The sequence below is a fragment of the Thalassophryne amazonica genome, chromosome 4 (genome assembly GCF_902500255.1).
Source record: "Thalassophryne amazonica chromosome 4, fThaAma1.1, whole genome shotgun sequence".
NCBI classification, from domain to species: domain Eukaryota; kingdom Metazoa; phylum Chordata; class Actinopteri; order Batrachoidiformes; family Batrachoididae; genus Thalassophryne; species Thalassophryne amazonica.
In genome coordinates, this window is record NC_047106.1 from 126,826,727 (window position 1) to 126,850,339 (window position 23,613).

Consider the following 23,613-nt stretch of genomic DNA (forward strand, 5'->3'; position numbering starts at 1 on the left):
TGCACAGCCATGTTTTTCATTCAGTAGTTCTACTATGTCAGAATATTTAACGCAGAACACAACATGCAGTCCAGTGAGTGCAAACATTGCATTGTGATGGGTATTTTGAGTGGTTAATTGAGAAGAATGTAGTCAAAACTGCATGGGAATGCACAATGTACTGCCAGGGAAAGAAAAGGTATTGTGCAGAAACTCAAAACTAATTGTGAGGGAATGCAAAATAAGTTCTAAAAATAAATTCCCACCTCCTAAAAAAATAAGTGCCATCATGGCCCTGTGGAGTCTCTTTTGTTTTTGTTTTTTTGTTTTTCATTAGTCAAAGCATAGTAGAAAGTAAATTGGAGATGAATCTAATAATTTTATTCCTTTCTCACTCTCTAATTAACTATGTATTGATTGATCAATACATCAATTGATCTATCTATAATAGATAGATAGATAGATAAAAATACCAGTCATACACTTTCCAATTCAAATTTATTTCTTTATTGATTGATTGATTTTTGCATTTTACATATTGTCCCAACTTTTTCTGATTTGGGTCGTACAGATTGTAGTGCAGCAATGGGTCATGCGCCATGTGTTCATGATGTGCCATTTTTGCAAAATTCATAGGTTAGACAGTTTATTTTTCTACAATAAACTGTTTTTGGAAGTGTTTTTAATGAATGGAGATTTTTTTGCTCACAAGCTTTGTTTTCCAAGTGCCTCACATTGTTCTGCTTAATGTGCAGATGTGCATCTCCAGTGATGGCATCTCTTCCCCCACCCCCCAAAATATGTGCAATTAATTAATTTGCAAAGCTTGCATTTATTCACATTAATTTATCTTTTGTGTGACAGCCTGTACCTTTCACATTACACCTGATCCTCTTTTGTACAGCCTTTTGGGTGTTTCAGCTGATGGGAATGTACTATTTTGTGTGTGTGCGTGCGCGCACTTGCATGTGTGCACATCATTTCTGTTTTTTCCACTGCTTGTTACCTCATTCATCCTGTCTGGTCTCAGAAGGTCCTCTGCATCACTCAGGTTTCCATTGACTGAAGGAAAACGAAAGCCTGTTTTAGATGTGTTTTCCTCAGTGGAGCATCTGGTTGCCTTGACAGCCATCAATGGTCCAGAAGCAAACACTGCCTCAGTTTAGTAAGACTCTAGTATTATTTCAACATACTGTACAAGACATCTATTCAGAAGAAATCTTTGCCAATCGTAAGATGAATTGTTTTGTTATTCTACATCCTGATGACAGTAGTGTTGAATGAATTTTATGTAAATTGTCTTATCACTCTTTACTTGTTTGTGTCCTTTGACAAGATGGGAATTCATTTACATTTTCTCAGTACAGTGCTTGGTGTGCCATCCAGGGTAGTCCAAGTCACATCCACTTCATGCTAGGCACTGCCACAAATGGACCGCTGGGCCTGTGTCAGACTTTATTAGGGTGCCTCATAAAATCACATTCAGCTAAATTTGAAAAGTTTAATGTATTCTATTACCTTCTAGTGCAATTTAATTATTGTGATGGGATGCCTGACAGGTCATCATTGGTGTCCTGGATTGACCTTTGTTAAATTTTGTGCGAGAGCCAGGCTTTCGAAAGCATGGAGCGAAATGGGTGAGTATAGTTCAAAGGCACTATTAATGAAATTTTGAATACTATTGATATACAGTCAGGTCCACTGGTTGTTAGACAGTGCCTATATATATACAGTGAGGAAAATACACTCAACAAAAATATAACGCAACACTTTTGGTTTTGCTCCCATTTTGTATGAGATGAACTCAAAGATCTAAAACTTTTTCCACATACACAATATCATCATTTCCCTCAAATATTGTTCACAAACCAGTCTAAATCTGTGATAGTGAGCCCAGGACCTCCACATCCAGCATGTTCACCTCCAAGATCGTCTGAGACCAGCCACTCGGACAGCTGCTGGAACAATTGGTTTGCATAACCAAAGAATTTCCGCACAAACTGTCAGAAACCATCTCAGGGAAGCTCATCTGCATGCTTGTCGTCCTCATCGGGGTCTCGACCTGACTCCAGTTCGTCGTCATAACCGACTTGAGTGGGCAAATGCTCACATTCGCTGGCGTTTGGCACGTTGGAGAGGTGTTCTCTTCACGGATGATGCGAAGGACATGTGTTGCACTGCATGAGGCAAATGGTGGTCACACCAGATACTGACTGGTATCCCCCCCCATAAAACAAAACTGCACCTTTCAGACTGGCCTTTTATTGTGGGCAGTCTAAGGCACACCTGTGCACTAATCATGGTGTCTAATCAGCATCTTGGTATGGCACACCTGTGAGGTGGGATGGATTATCTCAGCAAAGGAGAAGTGCTCACTATCACAGATTTAGACTGGTTTGTGAACAATATTTGAGGGAAATGGTGATATTGTGTATGTGGAAAAAGTTTTAGATCTTTGAGTTCATCTCATACAAAATGGGAGCAAAACCAAAAGTGTTGCGTTTATATTTTTGTTGAGTATAAGTATTTGAACACCCTGTGATTTTGCAAGTTCTCCCACTTATAAATCATGGAGGGGTCTGAAATTTTCATCTTAGGTGCATGTCCACTGTGAGAGACATAATCTAAAAAAAAATCACAATGTATGATTTTTTTTTTTTTTTTTATTTATTTGTATGTTACTGCTGCAAATAAGTATTTGAACACCTGTGAAAATCAATGTTAATATTTGGTACAGTAGCCTTTGTTTGCAATTACAGAGGTCAAACGTTTCCCGTAGTTTTTCACCAGGTTTTCACACACTGCAGCAGGGATTTTGGTCCACTCCTCCATACAGATCGTCTCCAAATCTTTCATATTTGGAGTTTCAGCTCCCTCCAAGATTTTCTATTGAGTTCAGGTCTGGAGACCGGCCAGGCCACTCCAGGACCTTGAAATGCTTCTTCCAGAGCCCCTCTTTAGTTGCCCTGGCTGTGTGTTTGGGGTCACTGTCATGCTGGAAGACCCAGCCATGACCCATCATCAAATGCTCTTACTGAGAGAAGGAGGTTGTTTGCCAAAATCTCGCAATACATGACCCCATCCATCCTCCCTTCAATACGGTGCCGTCGTCCTGTCCCCTTTGCAGAAGAGCACCCCCAGAGTATGATGTTTCCACCCCCATGCTTCACGGTTGGGATGGTTTTCTTGGGGTTGTTCTCATCCTCTAAACATGGTAAGTGGAGTTGATTCCAAAAAGCTCTATTCTGGTCTCATCTGACCACATGACATTCTCCCATGCCTCCTCTGGATCATCCAGATGGTCACTGGTGAACTTCAAACGGGCCTGGACATGTGCTGGCTTGAGCAGGGGGACCTTGCTGCCATGCAGGATTTTAAACCATGACAGCATCATGTGTTACTAATGTAATCTTTGTGACTGTGGTCCCAGCTCTCTTCAGGTCATTGACCAGGTCCTCCTGTGTAGTTCTGAGCTTTCTCAGAATCATCCTTGCCCAACAAAGTGAGATCTTGCATGGAATCCCAGACCGAGGGAGATTGACAGTCATCTTGTGTTTCTTCCACTTTCTAATAAATAATCATAACAGTTGTTGTCTTCTACCAAGCTGCTTGCCTGTTGTCCTGTAGTCCATCCCAGTCTTGTGCAGGTCTACAGTTTTGTCTGTGGTGTCCTTAGACAGCTCTTTGGTCTTGGCTATGGTGGACAGGTTGGAGTGTGATTGATTGCGTGTGTGAACAGGTGTCTTTTATACAGGTAACAAGTTCAAACAGGTGCAATTAATACAAGTAAAGAGTGCAGAATAAGAGGGCTTCTTAAAGAAAAATTAGCCAGAATTCTTGTTGGTTGGTAGGGGGGTTAAATACTTATTTGCAGCAGTAACATACAAGTAAATTATTTTCTTTTCTTAGATTATGTCTCTCACAGTGGACATGCACCTAAGGTGAAAATTTCAGAGCCCTCCATGATTTCTAAGTGGGAGAACTTGCAAAATTGCAGGGTGTTCAAATACTTATATTCCTCACTATATATATATATATATATATATATACGAGGTCTATTAGAAAAGTATCCGACCTTATTATTTTTTTCAAAAACCATATGGATTTGAATCACGTGTGATTACATCAGACATGCTTGAACCCTCGTGGGCATGCGAGAGTTTTTTCACGCCTGTCGGTTACGTCATTCGCCTGTGGGCAGTCTTTGAGTAAGGAGTCGCCCACCCTCTCGTCGATTTTTTTTCATTGTTTAGGAATGGCTCAGAGACTGCTGCTTTGTTTGATAAAAATTTTTTCAAAACTATAAGGCACAACTGAGTGGACACCATTCGATAAATTCAGCTGGTTTTCGGTAAAAATTTTAACGGCTGATGAGAGATTTTGGTCTGGTAGTGTCGCCGTAAGGACGGCCCACGGCGCCTGACGGCAATCTATGCTTCGAGGCGGCAGCGTCTCGCCGTTTCAAGTTGAAAACATCCACATTTCAGGCTCTGTTGACCCAGGAAGTCGTCAGAGAACTTTCAGAAGAAGTCGGCATGAGGAGTTTATTCGGACATTCCATTGTTAACGGACATTTGTAATGAAAGAACGTGCGGGCAGAGTCGCATGTCGGGCCGGACCCGACTGCAGGGGGTCGCGACAGGAAAAACACCTCCGTTGGAAACCTTAACGGGCAATTTGGAACATGCCCAAGTTGTTAAACAATTTCTCAGTTACTCACTTGTTGAAAGCCATCAAAAGCCGCCTGAATTTTACAAATGGTTTTCAACACGGAGGTGTTTTTCCTGTCGCGGCGCACACAGATTCGCCGAGTCGTCACGGAAACGACTCAGCGAATTTGCGCGCACGTCTTTCATTTAAAAAATGTCCTTAAACTGTTGTATGGCTGGGGGGGCCTGGCTGCCTTTTTGTTTCTGTCTTTTGGTTTTCCTTCCAGGTGGTTTGCATTTGGGACTGAGTGGCTGTGTAGCTGAGGTTATCAGGACCTCACCCTGATCTCCTGCGGCTCGTCAGGACTCACAGCTGTGGTGCATCTATATGGATTGGAACATGGTGGCATTTAAGACTGGAGTATACAGTGTGTATTTGCCAGAGACTCGACCTTGTGACCAGACGGGTGAGATCGTCGTCTCGGGAGCCATCTCATCATCAGTGGATGCAGAGAACGTCCAGGGTTTGATGCACGGTCTGTGAAAGAGGAGGGGGTGAGGTCTCACGCTCGTCAGCACACTTCCTGAGGTACGTTACATTTTGTGACTAACATTTATACAGTCAGTAAATGTGGTGTCCCTCACACCTTTTTATATTGAGCTGTATGTTAGTCATGTATCGGCTTCCACTGCAGTGGAGTTTTGTGAACTGGATGTTCCATGCCTGCAGGTTGGGAAGCTGATGAGTAATCAAGCCAGGAAGTGTTTGCTGTTTGTACACCTTTAAGTGTTCTCTCTGTGTGTAGAGTGTGGACTCACATAATGGTTCCTTCTTTCACAGACTCGGTTTGTTGCGGCCACCTGGGGGGTGTCGGCGGGGTCCTTGGGTCCGAACAGCTTCTGGCTCCGGACCGTTAGCGCTGCTGGGAGCGCACCACGCCAGACCGCACTTTCTTTTGTTATGTTTTGTATCACTGTTATGTATTAAATTCAGTTAGCCTTTGTACCGTGCTCTGCTTATTTCATACTGGGTCCTTCAAACGCTGGTTGGTTCTCCGAGCTGCGTCCGACACATAACATAAACAGTGGAATGTCTGCATAAAGTCCTCATGCCGGCCTCTTCTGAATCTTCTCTGTTCTCTCACGACGTCCTGGGTGAATTAAGTCTTAAATTAGGATGTTTTCAGGTCGAAACAGGCCGACGACGGCGCCTGGAAGCGCTGCGCGACGTCCCGCTCCGTGGGAAGTCCTTACAGCGACAGAAACACCCCATAATCTCTCATCAGCCGTTAAACTTTTCACCGAAAACCAGCTAAATTTCTCGAATAGTGTCCACTCGGATATTCCTCACAGGTCCAGAAAAAATTTTGATAAAGCAACACGCGCCCTCTCGAGCAGCGTGTGAAACAAAGAAATTCAGCCGAGAGGGCGGGACCACATCTCACTCAAGGCCTGCGCACAGGGAAATGACGTCACCGACACGCGTGAAAAAACTCACGCATGCGCACGAGGGTTCAAGCATGATTGGTGTAATCGCACGTCATTCAAATCCATATAGTTAAAAAAAAATGTCGGTTTTTAATCTAATAGACCTCGCATGCATATATATATATATATATATATATATATATATATATATACGAGGGCTGTCAATAAAGTAACGGTCCTTTTTATTTTTTTCAAAAACTATATGGATTTCATTCATATGTTTTTACATCAGACATGCTTGAACCCTCGTGCGCATGTGTGAGATTTTCCACGCCTGTCGGTGACGTCATTCGCCTGTGAGCACTCCTTGTGGGAGGAGTCGTCCAGCCCCTCGTCGGAATTCCTTTGTCTGAGAAGTTGCTGAGAGACTGGCGCGTTGTTTGATCAAAATTTTTTCTAAACCTGTGAGACACATCGAAGTGGACACAGTTCGAAAATTTAAGCTGGTTTTCAGTGAAAATTTTAACGGCTGATGAGAGATTTTGAGGTGATTCTGTCGCTTTAAGGACTTCCCACGGTGCGAGACGTCGCTCAGCGCTCTCAGCCGCCGTCGTCAGCCTGTTCAAGCTGAAAACCTCCACATTTCAGGCTCTATTGATCCAGGACGTTGTGAGAGAACAGAGAAGTTTCAGAAGAAGTCGGTTTCAGTATTTTATCCGGATATTCCACTGTTAAAGGAGATTTTTTTTAATGAAAGACGTGCGGACGGGTCCGCGCGTCGGCTCGCAGCCGCCGCGACGCTCCGCCACAGGAAAAACACCTCTGTTGAAAGCCTTAAGGACAAGTTGGAACATGTCCTGCTGTTAAACAATTTCTCATATACTCACTCCACTGAAAGCCATCAAAAGCCGCCTGGATTTTACAAATGGTTATCAACACGGAGGTGTTTTTCCTGTGCCGCCGCACCGCGTCAGCTGCGTCCCGACGCTCGGACCCGTCCGCACGTCTTTCATTAAAAAAATCTCCTTTAACAGTGGAATATCCGGATAAAATGCTGAAACCGACTTCTTCTGAAACTTCTCTGTTCTCTCACGACGTCCTGGATCAATAGAGCCTGAAATGTGGAGGTTTTCAGCTTGAACAGGCTGACGACGGCGGCTGAGAGCGCTGAGCGACGTCTCGCACCGTGGGAAGTCCTTAAAGCGACATAATCACCTCAAAATCTCTCATCAGCCGTTAAAATTTTCACTGAAAACCCGCTTAATTTTTCGAACCGTGTCCACTTCGATGTGTCTCACAGGTTTAGAAAAAATTTTGATCAAACAAAGCGCCAGTCTCTCAGCAACTTCTCAGACAAAGGAATTCCGACGAGGGGCTGGACGACTCCTCCCACAAGGAGTGCTCACAGGCGAATGACGTCACCGACAGGCGTGGAAAAACTCACGCATGCGCACGAGGGTTCAAGCATGTCTGACGTAAAAACATATGAATGAAATCCATATAGTTTTTGAAAAAAATAAAAAGGACCGTTGCTTTATTGACAGACCTCGTGTGTGTATATATATATATATATATATATATATATATATATATATATATATATATATATATATATATATATATATATATATATATATATATATATATATATATATATATATATATATATATATATATAATCAGTTTGTGTACACACACACCGTAATCTTGTTACCTTGGAGGAGGTTGTGTTTTTACCCGTTTGTTTGCCCGTTTGTCTGTCTGTGAACAGCCTGGAGCCCACAATTTTTCATATATTGTTATGAAATTTTTACTGACTATTCACATCCTGATAGGCAAGAAGTGATCAATGTATCTTCAGCCTTAGCCTGCAGATAGGGAGAGTGCCCGCCCTTTGGAATCATGCATCGTTCCAGTTTCTAAGAAGAACTGGCCCTGGGAGCTGAATGACTTCTGACCAGTGGCACTCACTTCACACCTGAGGAAAACATTGGAGCGGCTCTTCCTCGGCTTCCTCAAACCCCAGGTACAATCCGCCCAGAACTGTCTGCAGTGTGCATATTGGGCAGGTGTTGGTGTGGAGGACGCCATCCTCTACCTGCTACACCGAGTCCACTCGCACCTGGAAAAGGGAAACAGCACAGTTCTTTTCCTGGAATTCTCGAGTGCCTTCAACACCATCCAGCCTTTTGTGCTTCAGGACAAACTGACTAGAATGCAAGTGGACCCCTGCCTGGTCACTTGGATCTCCAGCTACATGGGTACAAGTGGCTTGATTTTCTCGACAGGCTGCAGTATGTCAGGCTGAGGGACACCACGTCTGACACTGTGATCAGCAGCACCGGCACACCCCAGGGCACGGTGCTGGCCCCTCTTCTCTTCACCCTGTACACCTCTGACCTCTGCTACAACTCTGATCTGTGTCACATCCAGAAGTTTGCAGATGACATAGCCATTGTTGGACGCATCAGGGATGAAAGAGAGGAGTAAAGAAGCCTAGTGAAGGACTTTGGTGCCTGGTGCCACACAAACCATCTACTGCTCAATACCTTGAAGACAAAGGAGCTGCCCATTGACTTTGGGAAGTCCAGACCAACTCCACGACCAGTTCTGATCAAGGGAGTTGAGGTGAAGGCTCTGGATTCCTACAAGTACCTCAGGCTGTGGCTAGACAGCAAACTGAACTGGACAACCCACATCAACCACCTATACAGGAAGGGACAGAGCAGGCTGTACTTTCTGAGGAGGCTGTGGTCGTTTAACTTCTGCAGTAAACTCCTGAGGATGTTCTACCAGTCCGTGGTAGCCAGCGTCCTCTTTAATACCGTGGTGTGCTGGGTGGGCAGGACATCCAAGAAGGACACATCCAGGCTGGACAAACTGATCAGGCGGGCTGGCTCCATGGTTGGCATGAAGGTGGACTCTCTGGTGACGGAGGAGCCTCTTCAGCCACAGACTGATCCTTCCCAAGTGTAGGACGAACAGAATGAAAAACTTTTTTGTCCCTCAGGCCATCAGACTGTACAACTCCTCACTAATTAGGGAAGATCAGTAACAGGAAGACAGAGGACGGGAAGGAGAGGAACAGTAGTAGCCAGTGAATCAGTAGAGAGCAGTATTTTTCTGGTATTTATATTTGTATATTTATATGTACATTTACAAATTGTTTTTTACTTTCATTTTTGATACTCTGTGTGCTTCTTACCCTGTGTGCTGCAGTTTGCCCTTTCAGCTTTCAGTCAATATTTAATAGTTCACTCCAAGGATCGTTGATGATGCCACATAGATGTTTATTTTCTCTTCACTGCAACTTACTGTGTGCATCAGTCTGCTGCTAACATGAACAGTGACAAAAAATGTACGAAAATGACCATTTGTACACATAAATTATCACTATATCCAGATAATTATCAACACTTTGAGTCAAAGGACATTTTAAATAGACTGTCACATTAATAAAATAATTGTGAATGTTTATTTTTTTATGATCACATGTTTTTGTATATACATTAATCTTAATATTTTAATTCAGTGGTTCCCAAACCTTTTCTGTAACCCCCCCCCCTTTGTAGAGGGGATGTGTACACACTTGTACACATCTTTTGCTTCCAAACTCCAATGGAATTTATTTTACACATTGTAATTTATACAAAACTATAACTTCTTATTCAACAAAATAAATAGGAAAATCACCTTGACAGTGGAATTATTAAAAGTGACTTACATTATCTTAATTTTTTTCACAAACCTGTCCATGATCTGCTAGTAGTGCTCAGGCACGATTATCATTAGTGTTGCCAGATACAACTGACTATTTCCATCCCAAAACCTGTTCAAAAACCAATAAAATGCACACCAAGCTATGGCATATAGCTATAAAGATATTAGTTTGAGTTATATACATACACACACCCTGTCCCTGTTGCTTAGTATAATCATAAAATACAACGCTGCTGAAGTGTACATGAAAATCTGACAGCAACACACTGTTCACAACAAAGCAAATTCATCTGCCTTGCCAAACTCCTACTGCAGTACCTTCCAACTTTAGGAACCACTGTGTTAATTAATGTTGTTCATGAACCATTAAATGTGTGTACAAATTCAGTAATGCATTAGTTATTTTAATGAAGTATTCAGCTTGTGTGTCTTTTTTTAATCAGTGTTTTGTACTTTGTGAAATGTACTTCCTTATAGGGTTCTTTGTATACTGCGTATGAGGAATCATTTTAATTTGTTGTTTGGCATGATAATTAACCTTCTACTAATTGTATGTCTTTGAGGTATATGCTAACTAGGACTGGAGCAAAAAAAAAAAAAAAAAGAAGCAAAGAGCTCAATAATGGACCTAAAGAGGCGTTTCAGTGGAGAAAGATCTAAGGTGGTCTTTCAGTGACAAATTAAACATGAAAATAAATCGTTTTGTCTGAGGAATAATGGCCTGTTATTTCTCTGGGGTGAATTCCACAGAGCAGCTGAGATTTGCCGGCTCCGCTCCATCCTTAAAGGCAATCAGAAAGTACATGACTTTTCTGACCTTGGCCAGTTCAGCAATCCTTTCACCGAACTCCTGCATGTCTGCCTCCAGACATTTGAGCGGTGAATTATCTGGGTCATCTGCCTTGCGCCAAAAGGTTCCGATGGGTTCCAGCAGCTGGCGAGTCATCAGGTTGGTGAGGTCAGGTGTCCAGTGCTGGCAAATACCAGTGATGGTAACACGACCATGGCCAACTAGTGAGAAGTACCAGCGAGAGAAGTTCAGCTCCTGGGTGGTGAAGTCGAGTCGATAGACAGTTTCATGTGGAAGAAGCAGATGTTCGCCATCCTGACGCTTCTGTCCTGTTCGTTGCAAAAATGAGACACGAAGGCGCATCATCTAGAGTGGAAACAGAAGCGCAGCATAAGAAGTCTTTGCAATAGATGCCATATTAAATGTTTCTTATAAAATGATTATTAACAAAATGCTGCTTGCTGTCTGCACTGTAATATGGTGTTAAGTTTCACATATATCCCTGGGTGTGACAAACCAAAGACACCCGCTTTAGATCAGAGCCCTTTGTATGGCTGCAAACCCTCTGCCTGACGTGTACCTGCTAAATGATGGAGACCGCAAGGGCTGTGATTTGTCACTTTTACGTCTTCACTCCTTCCTCTCCCATCATATTTAAACAGTTTTTGCAGTGCACCCGCCGATTATGTCAATCATGGATCAAATACGTTTGACAGAAAAGTCTGCAAATGTGACCAACTTTACAACACAGAGTCAGAAAAAGACACTCAAATGACCCGCAATTCATGGAGGGAAATTGTACGTACTGTATTGTTGGTTTGGAGGTTGACGATTGTATAAAGAAGTGGAGCTCGTTGATGAACAAATTCATCTAGAAAAGGTTCCTGTTTCTGTGGCAAATTGCATAAAGACGTGACAGAGAACTTTAAAAGGGTCACGCGCACATCAATAACTGCAAATCTACATCAATGACCCTAATATGGGATGTAGTAGTCACTTTGTAATATATCTGTGCTTTGATTGTTTCAACATCTTTGATATTGTAATACATACTTGAGATAGACTGTACAGTATTTATTTTCATGACAAAGCAAGATTAATATTTTCCACTCAATCCAAACCAGACTAAAAGGGAAACATCAGTGAACTACTTTCAGTTCTCACAGATTTCCAATAGTTTTCCAGTCAACAAGCCAACATTCAAACCTGTCCTCCTGATCTGCTCCAGCCACCCGCACTGACCTGGTTTTGTGGGTGGATCAAAATAAAGGCCCTTATGTGAAAGAGATGGGTGGAATGTGAACGAGTGTATTTTTTAATTTATTTTTCCAGCTCACACTCTTTGGACCCCATTTTCTACCTAACGCGAAGCAGTGCATGGCTCAGTCCAAGATTTCCACCTGACACAGATGTCATCTTAATGCCATGCACTTGTGTCCTCTAATCTTGATCACAATACCACTTGCACTCATGAGCATTTTAACACAAAAATGAGATGTGGTCAAGTGCTGAGCTGAGTTTGTCTGAAACCAGAAAATGTTTGTGCTGTACAACATCTGAAACCACAGTGCTATTTTGTGCTGTCGATATGTTTGTAGTGTAGAGTTTCAGCTTTAATTCAAGGAATTCATCAAAATGATCAAATTAACCATTTGCTGTCATGATTTCAGCCATTTTTGTACACAGTCTCTCCAATTTTCAGAGTATGTGGACCATCGACTTCTGTTTACTCACTAGATGGAGGATCGCGGTGATCTGTTCATTCGCTGGCTGTTGCTTAGCACCGCCATCTTGGTTAGTGTCTGACAACCAGACAATAGAAATGAATGTGGGCATGATCAATGTTTAAGAGTTTCACCATTAATCTGCTTTTTCCGTGCTATTAATGTGCTGTTACATTTATTCAAACTCGGTCCCACATTTCTATAGCCACTATTTGTCAAAACAAATACAGAAGAGGATCATACTGTTTATATAAACAGACTCGAATGTATTTTAGTCCCAGTCCAGATAGAAAACAATACCATCAGTTTGTCAAACACGCTGTCTGCCACGACACGAGATACTAGTCTAATCCTTAATTAAATTCATTATGAAGTTATAGATGGGAAATAATCGAGTAAAAGTAAGAGCTTTGCACGCTTGCATCATATTAAAGATATTAATATTAAATACTGCTCTTAACCCACCTGCAGTGCTGCTTTTACGGAGCACTTCTCCACAAAAATATCAAATATTAGTAAAATGAAACAGCCATGCCAGCCAGGGTGAAAATAACATTATTCAATATTTTCTGGACCAAGTTGAAAGACATCTGAAAACACTTCACTGGAATATTCAGTATATCATAGAGAAATTAATCTTATTCATGTATATTCTTATATTAGTAGAATATACAATGTCAAAGTGACTGTCATGTGACCCACTAAATTGAGAGAAAAACATTTCCATTCTATGAATAATTTGCTCTTATAGAATATCTCAGGATTGAAAACCTGATGTGAAAAAAAACCTGAGGCAAATTAAAAATTGAGGCGAAAGTGAGACTTCTAATTGAATCACTAAACGAATGGTGACATATTTCTCACAACAAAGCATTCAGGCAGTAAAACTGGAAGAATACAGATCAGACACACACACAAAAAAATCATTTTCTAACCTTTATTCAGCAATTTTAGTCATTTCTACCTCATCACTAATATTACATACAATACACACTTATGAAAGCTCACTCCACAATTTATTATTTATTTTTTATTTATTTAACTTTCATTTAACCAGCTGATACTCCTTTATCAGCTTGTCGCAGCACCTGAACACTGCAGAAAACAGCATTTTTAGATCACTTTACCCCAAATTTAAGTCAGCAAATAATCTATTTCTATTTGATCTAGTGCCTGGCAACGCGTAATAGCACTAAGCAAGATGGAGGCTGCTGGCAACACATAGAGATCGATGATGTGGACAGATGAACATAATTACCTGGGCATCAACATGGCAGTGATGGTAGGGTATTGTTTTCGTGTGTGTGTGTGGGGGGGGGACAAGAGAACTCAAAAATGGCTGGACGGATTTCTTTAAAACTTGGTGGTGAGTATTACTTGGACATATAATTAGTGGTGCTTAGATTCTGGAGTAGTTTTGTCAAAGGTCAAGGAAAACTGTCAAAAAATACCTTTTTTGTATATCTCAACAACCAAGATGCCTAGATGGATGATCTAAAACATATCAGCAAAATATTTGTGACTGAGTGGTATGAATGAATTCATAATGAAGTCACACATAGTGGAAAAAAAACAATTTTAGACATATATATTTACTTGTGCATTTATATTGTGGTGTGTAGAGTGTGCATGGTATGCATCAGCCCTCTGGTGCCTTTCATTCTAAATATGATGGCGAAATCATCACTTTAATGGTTGTCATGTACTCATGACAACTCCCTCAGAGTCGCATCTCCTTGCACAGTCACTCAGTTTTTGAGAACCGCTGATTCCATATGAAACCATTCCATTTGTCTTTCATATTGACTGATTTAAATAAAGAAGAACTAAGTACTAGATGGGCCCATTGGTGCCAGTGGCAATCTCCAGATTCAGTACTGTGAAATGTTCATGTGTCCATCCACTGACTTGTCAAAAGAAAACTAGCTCTGAAAAGGTTTGATTTTCACCAACAATAATCCTCATATTTAGTTTGTTGAATTACTTGTGGGCTCTGAAAATGAAGTGACTGAATATAAAAATAGCTGTAATTTGTAAATGATTATGATGACATTTTTTTTAATCCCCTGGAATTAAAGATGAAAGTCTACACTACCAACATATCCTGATTTGTCTTGTTTGAATTAAAAGTGGTGGTGTACAGATGCTAAATTACAAAACTGGCATCATTGTTCAGACACTGCATTTTTCATTCAATCTTGTAATAATACAATAACATGCTTTTGGAGGGTGGTATGCATTTTTAGAGGCCGGTGTTCACGCGCAGTCACCTAAAATGACAGATATTCGCCCGAGTTAGACAAGGGCGAATATCTGGGCATGAACGCTGTTGTCGTGCATACCGCACGACAACAGCATGTTATTTGCATTATTATCACATTTTACTGAGATACACAACATGTAACGCGTACATAAAAAGTTGGCTCAACTTTTGTCGTGTCAGCACTGCTCTCCAAATTCAGCAGTGCGTCCTCATCAAGCTGGCTGCTTTAGCTGCTGTTCGTTGTTGTACTATCCATGAGAAAACCATCCGGAATATCCATATTGGGACCAAAACACACTTCTCGCCTTTTCATCTTTTCCTCTGCGGACAGTTTTTTTTTTGTTTTTTGTTTTTTTTTTTCCCCCTCTGCGGACAGTTCTTGGGCTGCACGCGCTATGACGGCATTTGTTTCACACATCGGGCGTGCATAGCCAGGTAGTGTCGACGTAAATCTACGATACCGGCCCAGCAACGCCTCAGTAAAGTGATAATAATGTCTGGTAATCAAATTATGGTGCATCAAATGTTAGATATGGTGCAATACTGGATATATTATTGGTAACTCTTGCAATAATTTGTTTACTGCATTAACATGGTGAGCTGAACTGCAATTTGGTATAGTAGCAAAATTAATTATTCTGGTCTCCACTTTTTTTTTTAAACTAAGGTGTTCATTCTTTGTTGAGTTATTGCATATTTTAGCACTCAGGTCAGCATTCAAGAATCAACTCATAGTATTTTGATAAACAGTTTAATTGCACTGAAAGATTAGTCAAACCCTGATAACTGATTGTATGTAAATGATTGACCTCATCACCACACGTGCCTCAACAAAATGATAAGATGGGGGCGATACAGTAAAGTTTAACATGGCAATTAGAGCAAAACTGAAAGACAAAAGTTTAAAAAAGCTTTGTTTTCAGTGAAAATAAGAATATAAAATGCGATATAATGTAAATGTTGAAACAAATAGTACATTGAATAATAATTTTATGTAATACTGATTGTGGATGTAGCCCAAACTTAAACTTAATCAGATAGGGTTCATAACCCATTTTGTAATGTGCTGGTCAAACCAAGTTAAGTTTCACATTTTCTAGTTAAGTTGATTGTTTCATCTCAAAAAAGGAAGAATTTGTTTTTTCCATTTTTTGCAGTACTCAAAACAAGATTTTGTTTACGCTGACCAACATTACAAAACACAAAATTCTTTAGTTCACTGTTACATAATAAAAAAAAGCAGATAATTTGTATTTTGACTCAGACATGCAGCCAGGTAAATGGTTACATATTTTGTGTGTGACTTACCTCTGTCAGTGCAGTATCCTCTTTAAAAGACAGTACATAGGCACTGGATGGAGATTTGTCTTTGTCCATGTCTGACACTGAGGAGGATGCTGGGTTTGTTAAAGTGTGAGGGCTTCCTTTCTGCTGCTGCTGTGACAGTCTGTGTGATCTTTACAGCTGTTTCCATCAGTGCAGCAGTTTATCACCTCTTTCTCGCTCTCTCTGTCTCTCTCTCTTGCTCCCAGGGCATTTGATTTGGGGCACATTGATTGTACGCCACACACGGAGGGAAGGCAATGTTTTAATGAATGGGGTCAATGTGAAAACGCCTTTACTCAGACTAGTTAACTGTCTTCTCAGTTTTCTGTTATCCCAGTCTCATTTAGTTTTTATCTTCATATTTTGACACATAAGTGACTTATCTGCAGCAGCACATTCAGGATTGGAGGAGCAGCCACACAAACTGCTCTAAAAGTCCTGTTGTGAAAACAAGTTACTGTTTGCAATTTGGGCAAATATGAAAGAATTGTGAACTTTATTAAAACCAGCAAACCCTGTCTTCTTTTTTCTGTAAAACTCAGAAATCCAAAAAGAATTTATTATGAATTGAAATTGTAGGATAATGTAAGTTGTAGTAATGTGAAATGAAAATGTTCCTCTTTATTTTAAGGAGGTAGGTGGTGTGTGACGGTGCTAGGTAACAGGAGGTAGTGATGACGTCCAGATGGGAGCTGTGAGTCTCCTCAGAGCTCCTGGAAGCTGATTGGATGAGTGATTTATTTAGATCAATGTCTTCACTCAGGGTTGTAATTGTGTTGTTGCTTTGTCCCTGAGTGCTGTGCTGTATTCAGGAGGGATTTTAGTGCAGTATGTGTGTGAATGACATTTTTAATTAAGTGTAAATGCTCAGTCGCTCATGCTAATTGCACAGTCAGATACATAAGTATTTGGACATGACAATTTTTAGCTCATCTGGGACCAATGGTCCGACGAGTAAAGCGTCCTTCTGATGTCCATCCAAACTTTATAGTAAATGCTTCTTCTCCTTCATTTCTTGATGATTTTGCCTTATATTATTTTGTTTTCTTCTTCAAAGCACTGTTCACAGTTCTTCCTTACAGAATTTGTAAATTTTAGGCAAAATATGGGGTTTTTGTGTAGAAAACTGTGAAATTCAACCAAAATAAGGCACAATCCCAAATTGCCTGATTAAACATTCACCAAAATAACATGCCCTTCAAGAAAATTTGTGCATTGTTGAAAGTTTTTGGAAGAGAACCTCAATTGTCAACAAAAATATCTACAGCAATGTGAAAATTACCATCACCAAAAACTGTTTGCATGCTGTTGTAATTGCTTCACCTGTTAGTTGAAGTTTCTTTAAAAAGTGTATTTACCCAATGGTGTAGTGGTGGTACAGGACACCCCCCCCCCCCCCAATTAGGAATACATGAACTGCAGATTAATTGCGATGTTTTGTGTAATGACTTTTGTAAAGGGATAACTGCATTTATTTCTATACATTCACTGTGAAAACACACTGAGTGGAGCAGCTGTGCGTGCACATCCTTTGTTGTGCACACTTTGTGCTCCATTTCAGTGATGTGGGGCTGCAGAGGTGCAGCTTTTCTGCATTGATTTCCTCAAAAGCCACATTGATAAATCTGCTGTGCTCCCTGTTGATCAAATCTCTGATCGAATCCAATCAGAATCAGCCCAGTAAAGGCATTTTTATTATTATTAGTCTAGGTCAGGGGTGCCTACACTTTGTCGGCTTGTGAGCTACTTTTAAAATGACGAAGTCAAAATGATCTACCTATATTATAAACATTAAACATACATTGGCTCATCAGTTAAACTTAGTGCAGGACTATAGTAAAACATAGTCCCAGAGTCATACCAACTTAAACATTTTAGTTGTTAGAATTATTATTGTAGTAATAATAATAATAATAATAATAATTATTATTATTATTATTATAAGTAGTAGCAGTAGTAGTATTTGGTAGTATGGGAAAAAAAATGTCTTCAAATGTGGACCTTTAATCTTTCCATCTGGATTCGTCCCTGGTTTGCCGTCTGAGCAGGAAGAATGAATAACGTGCATTTATGCAGAAAGCATGACCTAAATGACAGGTAAGAAGGTTTTATTAGCACTCTTTACATCATGTCGTCCTCAGAAAGAGACTTTAGGCACGTTGGGTTGGGCACGGTATTTGTTGTTGACGCATCAGTTTCAAGTTATTTTCAATTTATTTCATTTATAAAATCACAACAAAGTTGCCTGAAGGCACTTCACATGAGTAAGGTCTAACTATACCACCCTTACCTACCAACCCCTAGACAAGCACACAGGTGACAGTGGTAAGGGAAAAACTCCCTCTGATGATGTTGAGGAAGAAACCTCAAGCAGACCAGACTCAGAGGGGTGACCCACTGCTTTAGGCCATTCTAACAGTAACAAGGTTTTTACAAAGTTTTCACCAAATCTGAAGAAACAGGAAACAGAAAAACCAGGATAGCATTACAAACAAAATGCATTATAGAGATGAGCATGCATTCATTGGTGCCACAGGCAGGGAGTCACCCAGCACGCTTCGGTGCAGAGCCAGCATCCATCCATCACGTCATCATTGGGCCACAGCACAAGCTGTCCTCATTTCAAGAGTACATTCTAAAAGCAACACGTGCACAATGCATTCTCAATACATCCGTAATACTTCCGTGATAATCGCAGTGCGTCCAATCTGTTTCCTCAATACATGCTTTATACATCGTGATTGTTCATCATATATTCGCTATACATTATTAATATATCCGTAATTCATACTGAGAAATTTGTCATTCTTGGCCAATTTTGTTGTGGACGACAACGAACACCCGAAATTTGTATACTCAATTCATGCGCAATTAATCCTCTCCCCAGTGGGACAGGGCCTTAACACACATTTGTAAACAATATTTGAGAGAAATAGGTCTTTTGTGTATATAGAAAATGTTTTAGATGTTTGAGTTCAGCTCATGAAAAATGGGAGCAAAAACAAAGTGTTGGGTTTATATTTTTGTTCAGTACATATTTTAAAAGGGACATAAGAAAAATTAAAAATAAATCAAGTTCACAGCAGTCATGGAGCATCTGAGCATCATGTAGCATCTGAGGGGTGTGTGTGTGTGTCATGGGGATGGGGGGGTGAGTGGAGTATGTGGGTGTGAGTGTATTGAGGAGTCTGTGTGTCTGCTGTATGATTCTTTATGGTAGAGAGAGTCTTGACAGGCAGACCAATGCTTTGTGAGCAGACAGTGGACTAATTTGATGGTCTTTGATGGCTTAATTTCATGCCCTTTTGAATTTTCAGTCACTAGCCACTTTCTTAGGTAGTTTCTAGGGGTGGGCGTTGGTGTTTAACCGCTCGGGGCAGTCCCTCACTTGATGCTCTATCGAGCCACAAACAAAGCACGCTCCGCGGACCAGCCTCCTCTGTCTATCCGGTGGTCTAAATGTGGCCCTGCTCGTGTCCATAGCTTCATCAGCAGGGGGAGCTGTAACCACACGGAGCGTGGAGCGTGGGGAGGGCGGAGCTCGGTTGGAACCGGAAGGGAGAGGGACAGCGCATGCCCGGCCACGCCCTTCGTCTCGTTCCCGACGGTGTTCTTCTAACCGATTGTCTAATCGTATAACCAGATCAATAAGCCCGTCTAAATCCCGCTGTTCGTCCTTAGCGACCAGGTGCTCCTTCAGGACTAACGACAGTCCGTTTACGAAGGCGGCACGGAGGGCAGTGCTATTCCAGCCGGACCTCACCGCCGCGATGCGGAAGTCGACTGCATAAGCAGCTGCGCTCCGGCGCCCCTGTCTCATTGACAGCAGCACGGCTGAAGCGGTCTCTCCTCTATTTGGGTGATCGAACACTGTTCTGAACTCCCTCACAAACCCATCATATGTCTGAAGGAGCCGTGAATTTTGCTCCCAGAGCGCTGTAGCCCAAGCGCGTGCCTCACCGCGAAGCAGAGTTATAACATAAGCTATCTTGCTAGCATCAGTCGCGTACATGACGGGACGTTGTGCGAAGACGAGCGAACACTGCATAAGAAAGTCCGCGCACGTCTCCACACAACCCCCGTACGGCTCTGGAGGGCTTATGTATGCTTCAGGGGAAGGTGGGAGGGGTTGTTGAGCGACCTGTGGAATTTCAACGTTGCGCACAGGATCGACAGGAGGGAGAGCCGCAGCAGCGCCCTGAGGGCGCGCTTCCACCTGAGCGGCGAGAGCCTCCACCCTGCGGTTAAGGAGGACGTTCTGCTCGGTCATTAGATCCAACCGAGCCGTAAAGACGGTGAGGATTCGCTGCAACTCACCGATCATTCCTCCTGCAGACGCCTGTGCGCCCTGTTCTTCCATTGGCCGTTCAACAGCCGGTTGACGCCCCTCGGGGTCCATGACGTTGGCCGAGATATCCTGTTGTGAAAGTGTAGGAACACGGACCCACAACAGGGGCGCAAATGAACGGACAATGGAGGAAGTCAAATAACAACACTTTACTGTTGTGAAGAAGCACAACCAACACGGCGAATAACAATTGTAATCAAGTAGTCAATTCACAATAAATGTGTCACGTGGGCAGGCTCGAAGATAAGAGACGTCCGTCCAAAGCAGAACCGGAACCACACGATTTCCTCTGCCACCGAACCCCGGGAATACTGGAGCCGCCAAGTCCCGAACACCCAGGTGGCCACTGCCTCCGCTTGTCGGATCTGGTACTGCTGGCGAGGAACAAAAACAGTTAGATGTGGGTGCGCGTGCACCCAGCAACACGTATGGTGGGAAAACCACCTCCACCTCTCGTCGAAAAAGAAACAGAATATCTGTTGTCCAACACACACAAGCAATAGATATTCCTGTTAGTAACACAGTCAGCTGAGATCGTTACCTCCTTGGTAGAGCGATATCTCGGCAAAGAAGTGGAGATGACGTCTTGCAGATATACCGCTGTGGATCAGATGATTGGTAACAGCTGTCGTAGGTGACAGTTGTCACCCCGGCTGCTCCTGTGAGATGGCAGCGCCCTCTGGTGCCTGGAGCCCACACTCCAGGCAGGGTGCCCTCTGGTGGTGGTGGGCCAGCAGTACCTCCTCTTCAGCGGCCCACACAACACAGTTTCTGAAATTCTCAGACCAGCCCGTGTGACACTAACAAGCATGCCACATTCAAAGTCACTTAAATCCCCTTTCTTCCCCAGGTGTATCTAATAAAGTGGCCAGTGATTATAGATGTTGTTTGATTTACAGTAATTGGATTTGCTTCAGTGATTCAGTACTTCAGCCACCTGCAAAAAAATTTTAAACTGGCAAAGATTAAAAAAAAAAACTAAAATTTTAAAACGCCATATTTTTGTCATGGTGCTGGCCACTCATGCCCATTCCAACTAAACAACACTGTGCTGTCATTGTCCACTACAAACCTGTTTGTTCATGGCATGTTAATAAATTCCACACATTAAAGTTTGTAGCATCAAAAATGCTTAATAAAGCACATAGGGTTTGTTTGTTTTTTAACATCAGTGATGAATAACAATCCATATCCAGTGGTTTAAATGTTTGGAATCAAGTTTATTTGTGTTACTCCCCCAAATATGGAAGTTCCTCAGAGGTCTTGAGAATAATTTAAATTGAAAAGTATGATTGAAAGATCGCTCAAAATGAAGTTGGAAATTTAAGTTGCAGTGGATGAATCCTTGATATGAAGGTAAATTGTCTCATGCAGAAGTAAAATGACCAAAAGATCTTGAGGAGGTATTAAGAAGCCTGTGAAGAATTGGCTCAAAGACACTTTGAGCACATCATACGTTTATCAGTGCTAGATTGAAGCAGGATCTTCTGGTTTATAGTTTTCCAGTCATCATTCTCTTTTTTCTATTTATAGCTGATCCAACTCTATAATTAAAATAATTTCTCCTTTTTTGAAGTAATGGTGGAATTTTGACATTGTACCATATTTGTGTATTATTTGTTTGTCTCAGGTGATTCCTGACTGGAAAGACCAGGAGTGGGATGAGAAGAACCCAGAGTCGTATGCCGGAATCTTCCACTTTCGATTCTGGCAGTTTGGAAAGTGGGTGGACATAGTAATTGATGACCGTTTGCCCACTGCAAATGGAGAGCTTGTGTACTGCCACTCCAATGACAGCAATGAGTTCTGGAGTGCTCTGGTTGAGAAAGCGTACGCCAAGTAAGTACTTTCGTCATTCCACCATGATGTTCTTGCTTTTCCACCAAGATAGTGCTCATTTTCAAACCATTTTTTTGTTTTGTATATGGGTATACATTTTCCACATATTTGTATGGGAACAAGTGCAAAGGTGGAATAAAGCAACTGTCACAGTTTCCACGTCAGGGCTGTTTATTTTCACAAAACAGGAACCAAGCTCTAAATTCCCAAAGCAGCTTATTTTTGGTCCAAATGAATAATGGCTCCTAGTTATCTTTTAGAACTACAACAGAACTGAGTTAGTGAAGACAACAATGACAGGGAAGAATTTCAGTGGCCCCGCATAACAGACCAGAAAATTGACTTTTGCTGGAGAGGAGAACAGCATACAAATAATGTTTATGAGTGCAATGGTAAAAGTATTTACATAAGTTGAAAGATGGAATATTCCATTCAGTGAGGCGGAGCACATGGAGAAAATTCAAAAATTTGTTTTGTGTGTCACCAAAATTGATCCACATCAATTGAAATTTGACATAAAATTATCAATTGTTTCTTGTAGGAACATAAAGCTGACAGCAGGGGGCAGAGTAGGCTCCGTGTCAGTTCACTCTAACCAGCAGTGAGAGCTGCTGAGGTGCTCAGCACTATGTGTGGAAACACATCTGATTTTCTGAATCTGGCAAAAAAAAAAAAAAAAGACCTCCAGCCACAAAAGCTATGCCTATGAGTAAGTACTGCCGCTACTGGATTTAGCTTTCTCAATCATGGAAGCATTTTTATGAAAACCTAATGAAGCCATACCATATCATCGTTATCGCATACCATGCAATACAGCACAGCATATCTGGGGAAAACTGCAGAGTAAATTGAACAAAAATGCATAATAGTGACATCACTCATACAATGAGGCAAGTAATGAATGTCACATGACATACAATCCACCAATCAAATGACAACGATCTATTTAGGTGTATAATATTCCAATAATGAATGTTTATGAGTTCAATGGTACGAATATTTCATGAGGTGAAAGTAGGATCATACCATTCAATGAGTCGAAGCCGAATTTAATGGTTTGTTCCAGCTTTCACAGAATTAAATATTTGTTCCTTTGAAAGAATGTAAAACATTCATTATTTGTTTTATATAACGGCTAACATAGATCCTTGTCATTTGATATTTTATTAATTTATAAACAGAAAAGGGACTTACATTTTGGTGTTCCACTGGTGCTAAAGTTAGAATTGTGACATGTAGTCCAGTGATGCTGTGCACTGACTTCGGACTTCCATAAAAAAGAAAAGAAAAAAACAAAAAGACCTTGTGTAGTTCCTCAGTCCAGCCAAAAATCACATCAGCTTTTCATCTGAACAGTTCTTCATGCATCCAGATGGCTTACAGTGGAGTAGATTTGTGTGTGTGTGTGTGTGTGTGTGTGTGTGTGTGTGTGTGTGTGTGTGTGTGTGTGTGTGTGTTAGTTACAAGAATTACCAGCGTCAGATAGCTCAATCAAATCATGTCTCGGTAGAGTCGTTGTCCCCTGTGCGCACTTCGCCTCGTTGAAT

The 23,613-nt window shown here is 41.5% G+C and overlaps 2 protein-coding genes across 2 annotated transcripts in view; one reads left to right on the plus strand and one right to left on the minus strand.

Moving 5' to 3' along the window:
* The window catches only part of LOC117508692 (calpain-5-like), a 95,943-nt gene that overhangs the window by 41,302 nt on the left and 31,028 nt on the right, over positions 1-23,613 (plus strand). Inside the window, exon 4 of the mRNA XM_034168505.1 lies at positions 21,858-22,066. Within this exon, the coding sequence (XP_034024396.1) occupies positions 21,858-22,066 (209 nt within the window). The remainder of the gene's footprint in view (positions 1-21,857; positions 22,067-23,613) is intronic.
* On the minus strand, positions 10,360-15,980 carry LOC117508693 (olfactory marker protein-like). Its single transcript, XM_034168507.1, has 2 exons — positions 15,862-15,980; positions 10,360-10,932 (listed from the first exon to the last, which is right to left on the minus strand). The coding sequence occupies exons 1-2, from the start codon at positions 15,928-15,930 to the stop codon at positions 10,501-10,503; spliced, it is 501 nt and encodes a 166-aa protein (XP_034024398.1). The 5' UTR covers positions 15,931-15,980; the 3' UTR covers positions 10,360-10,500.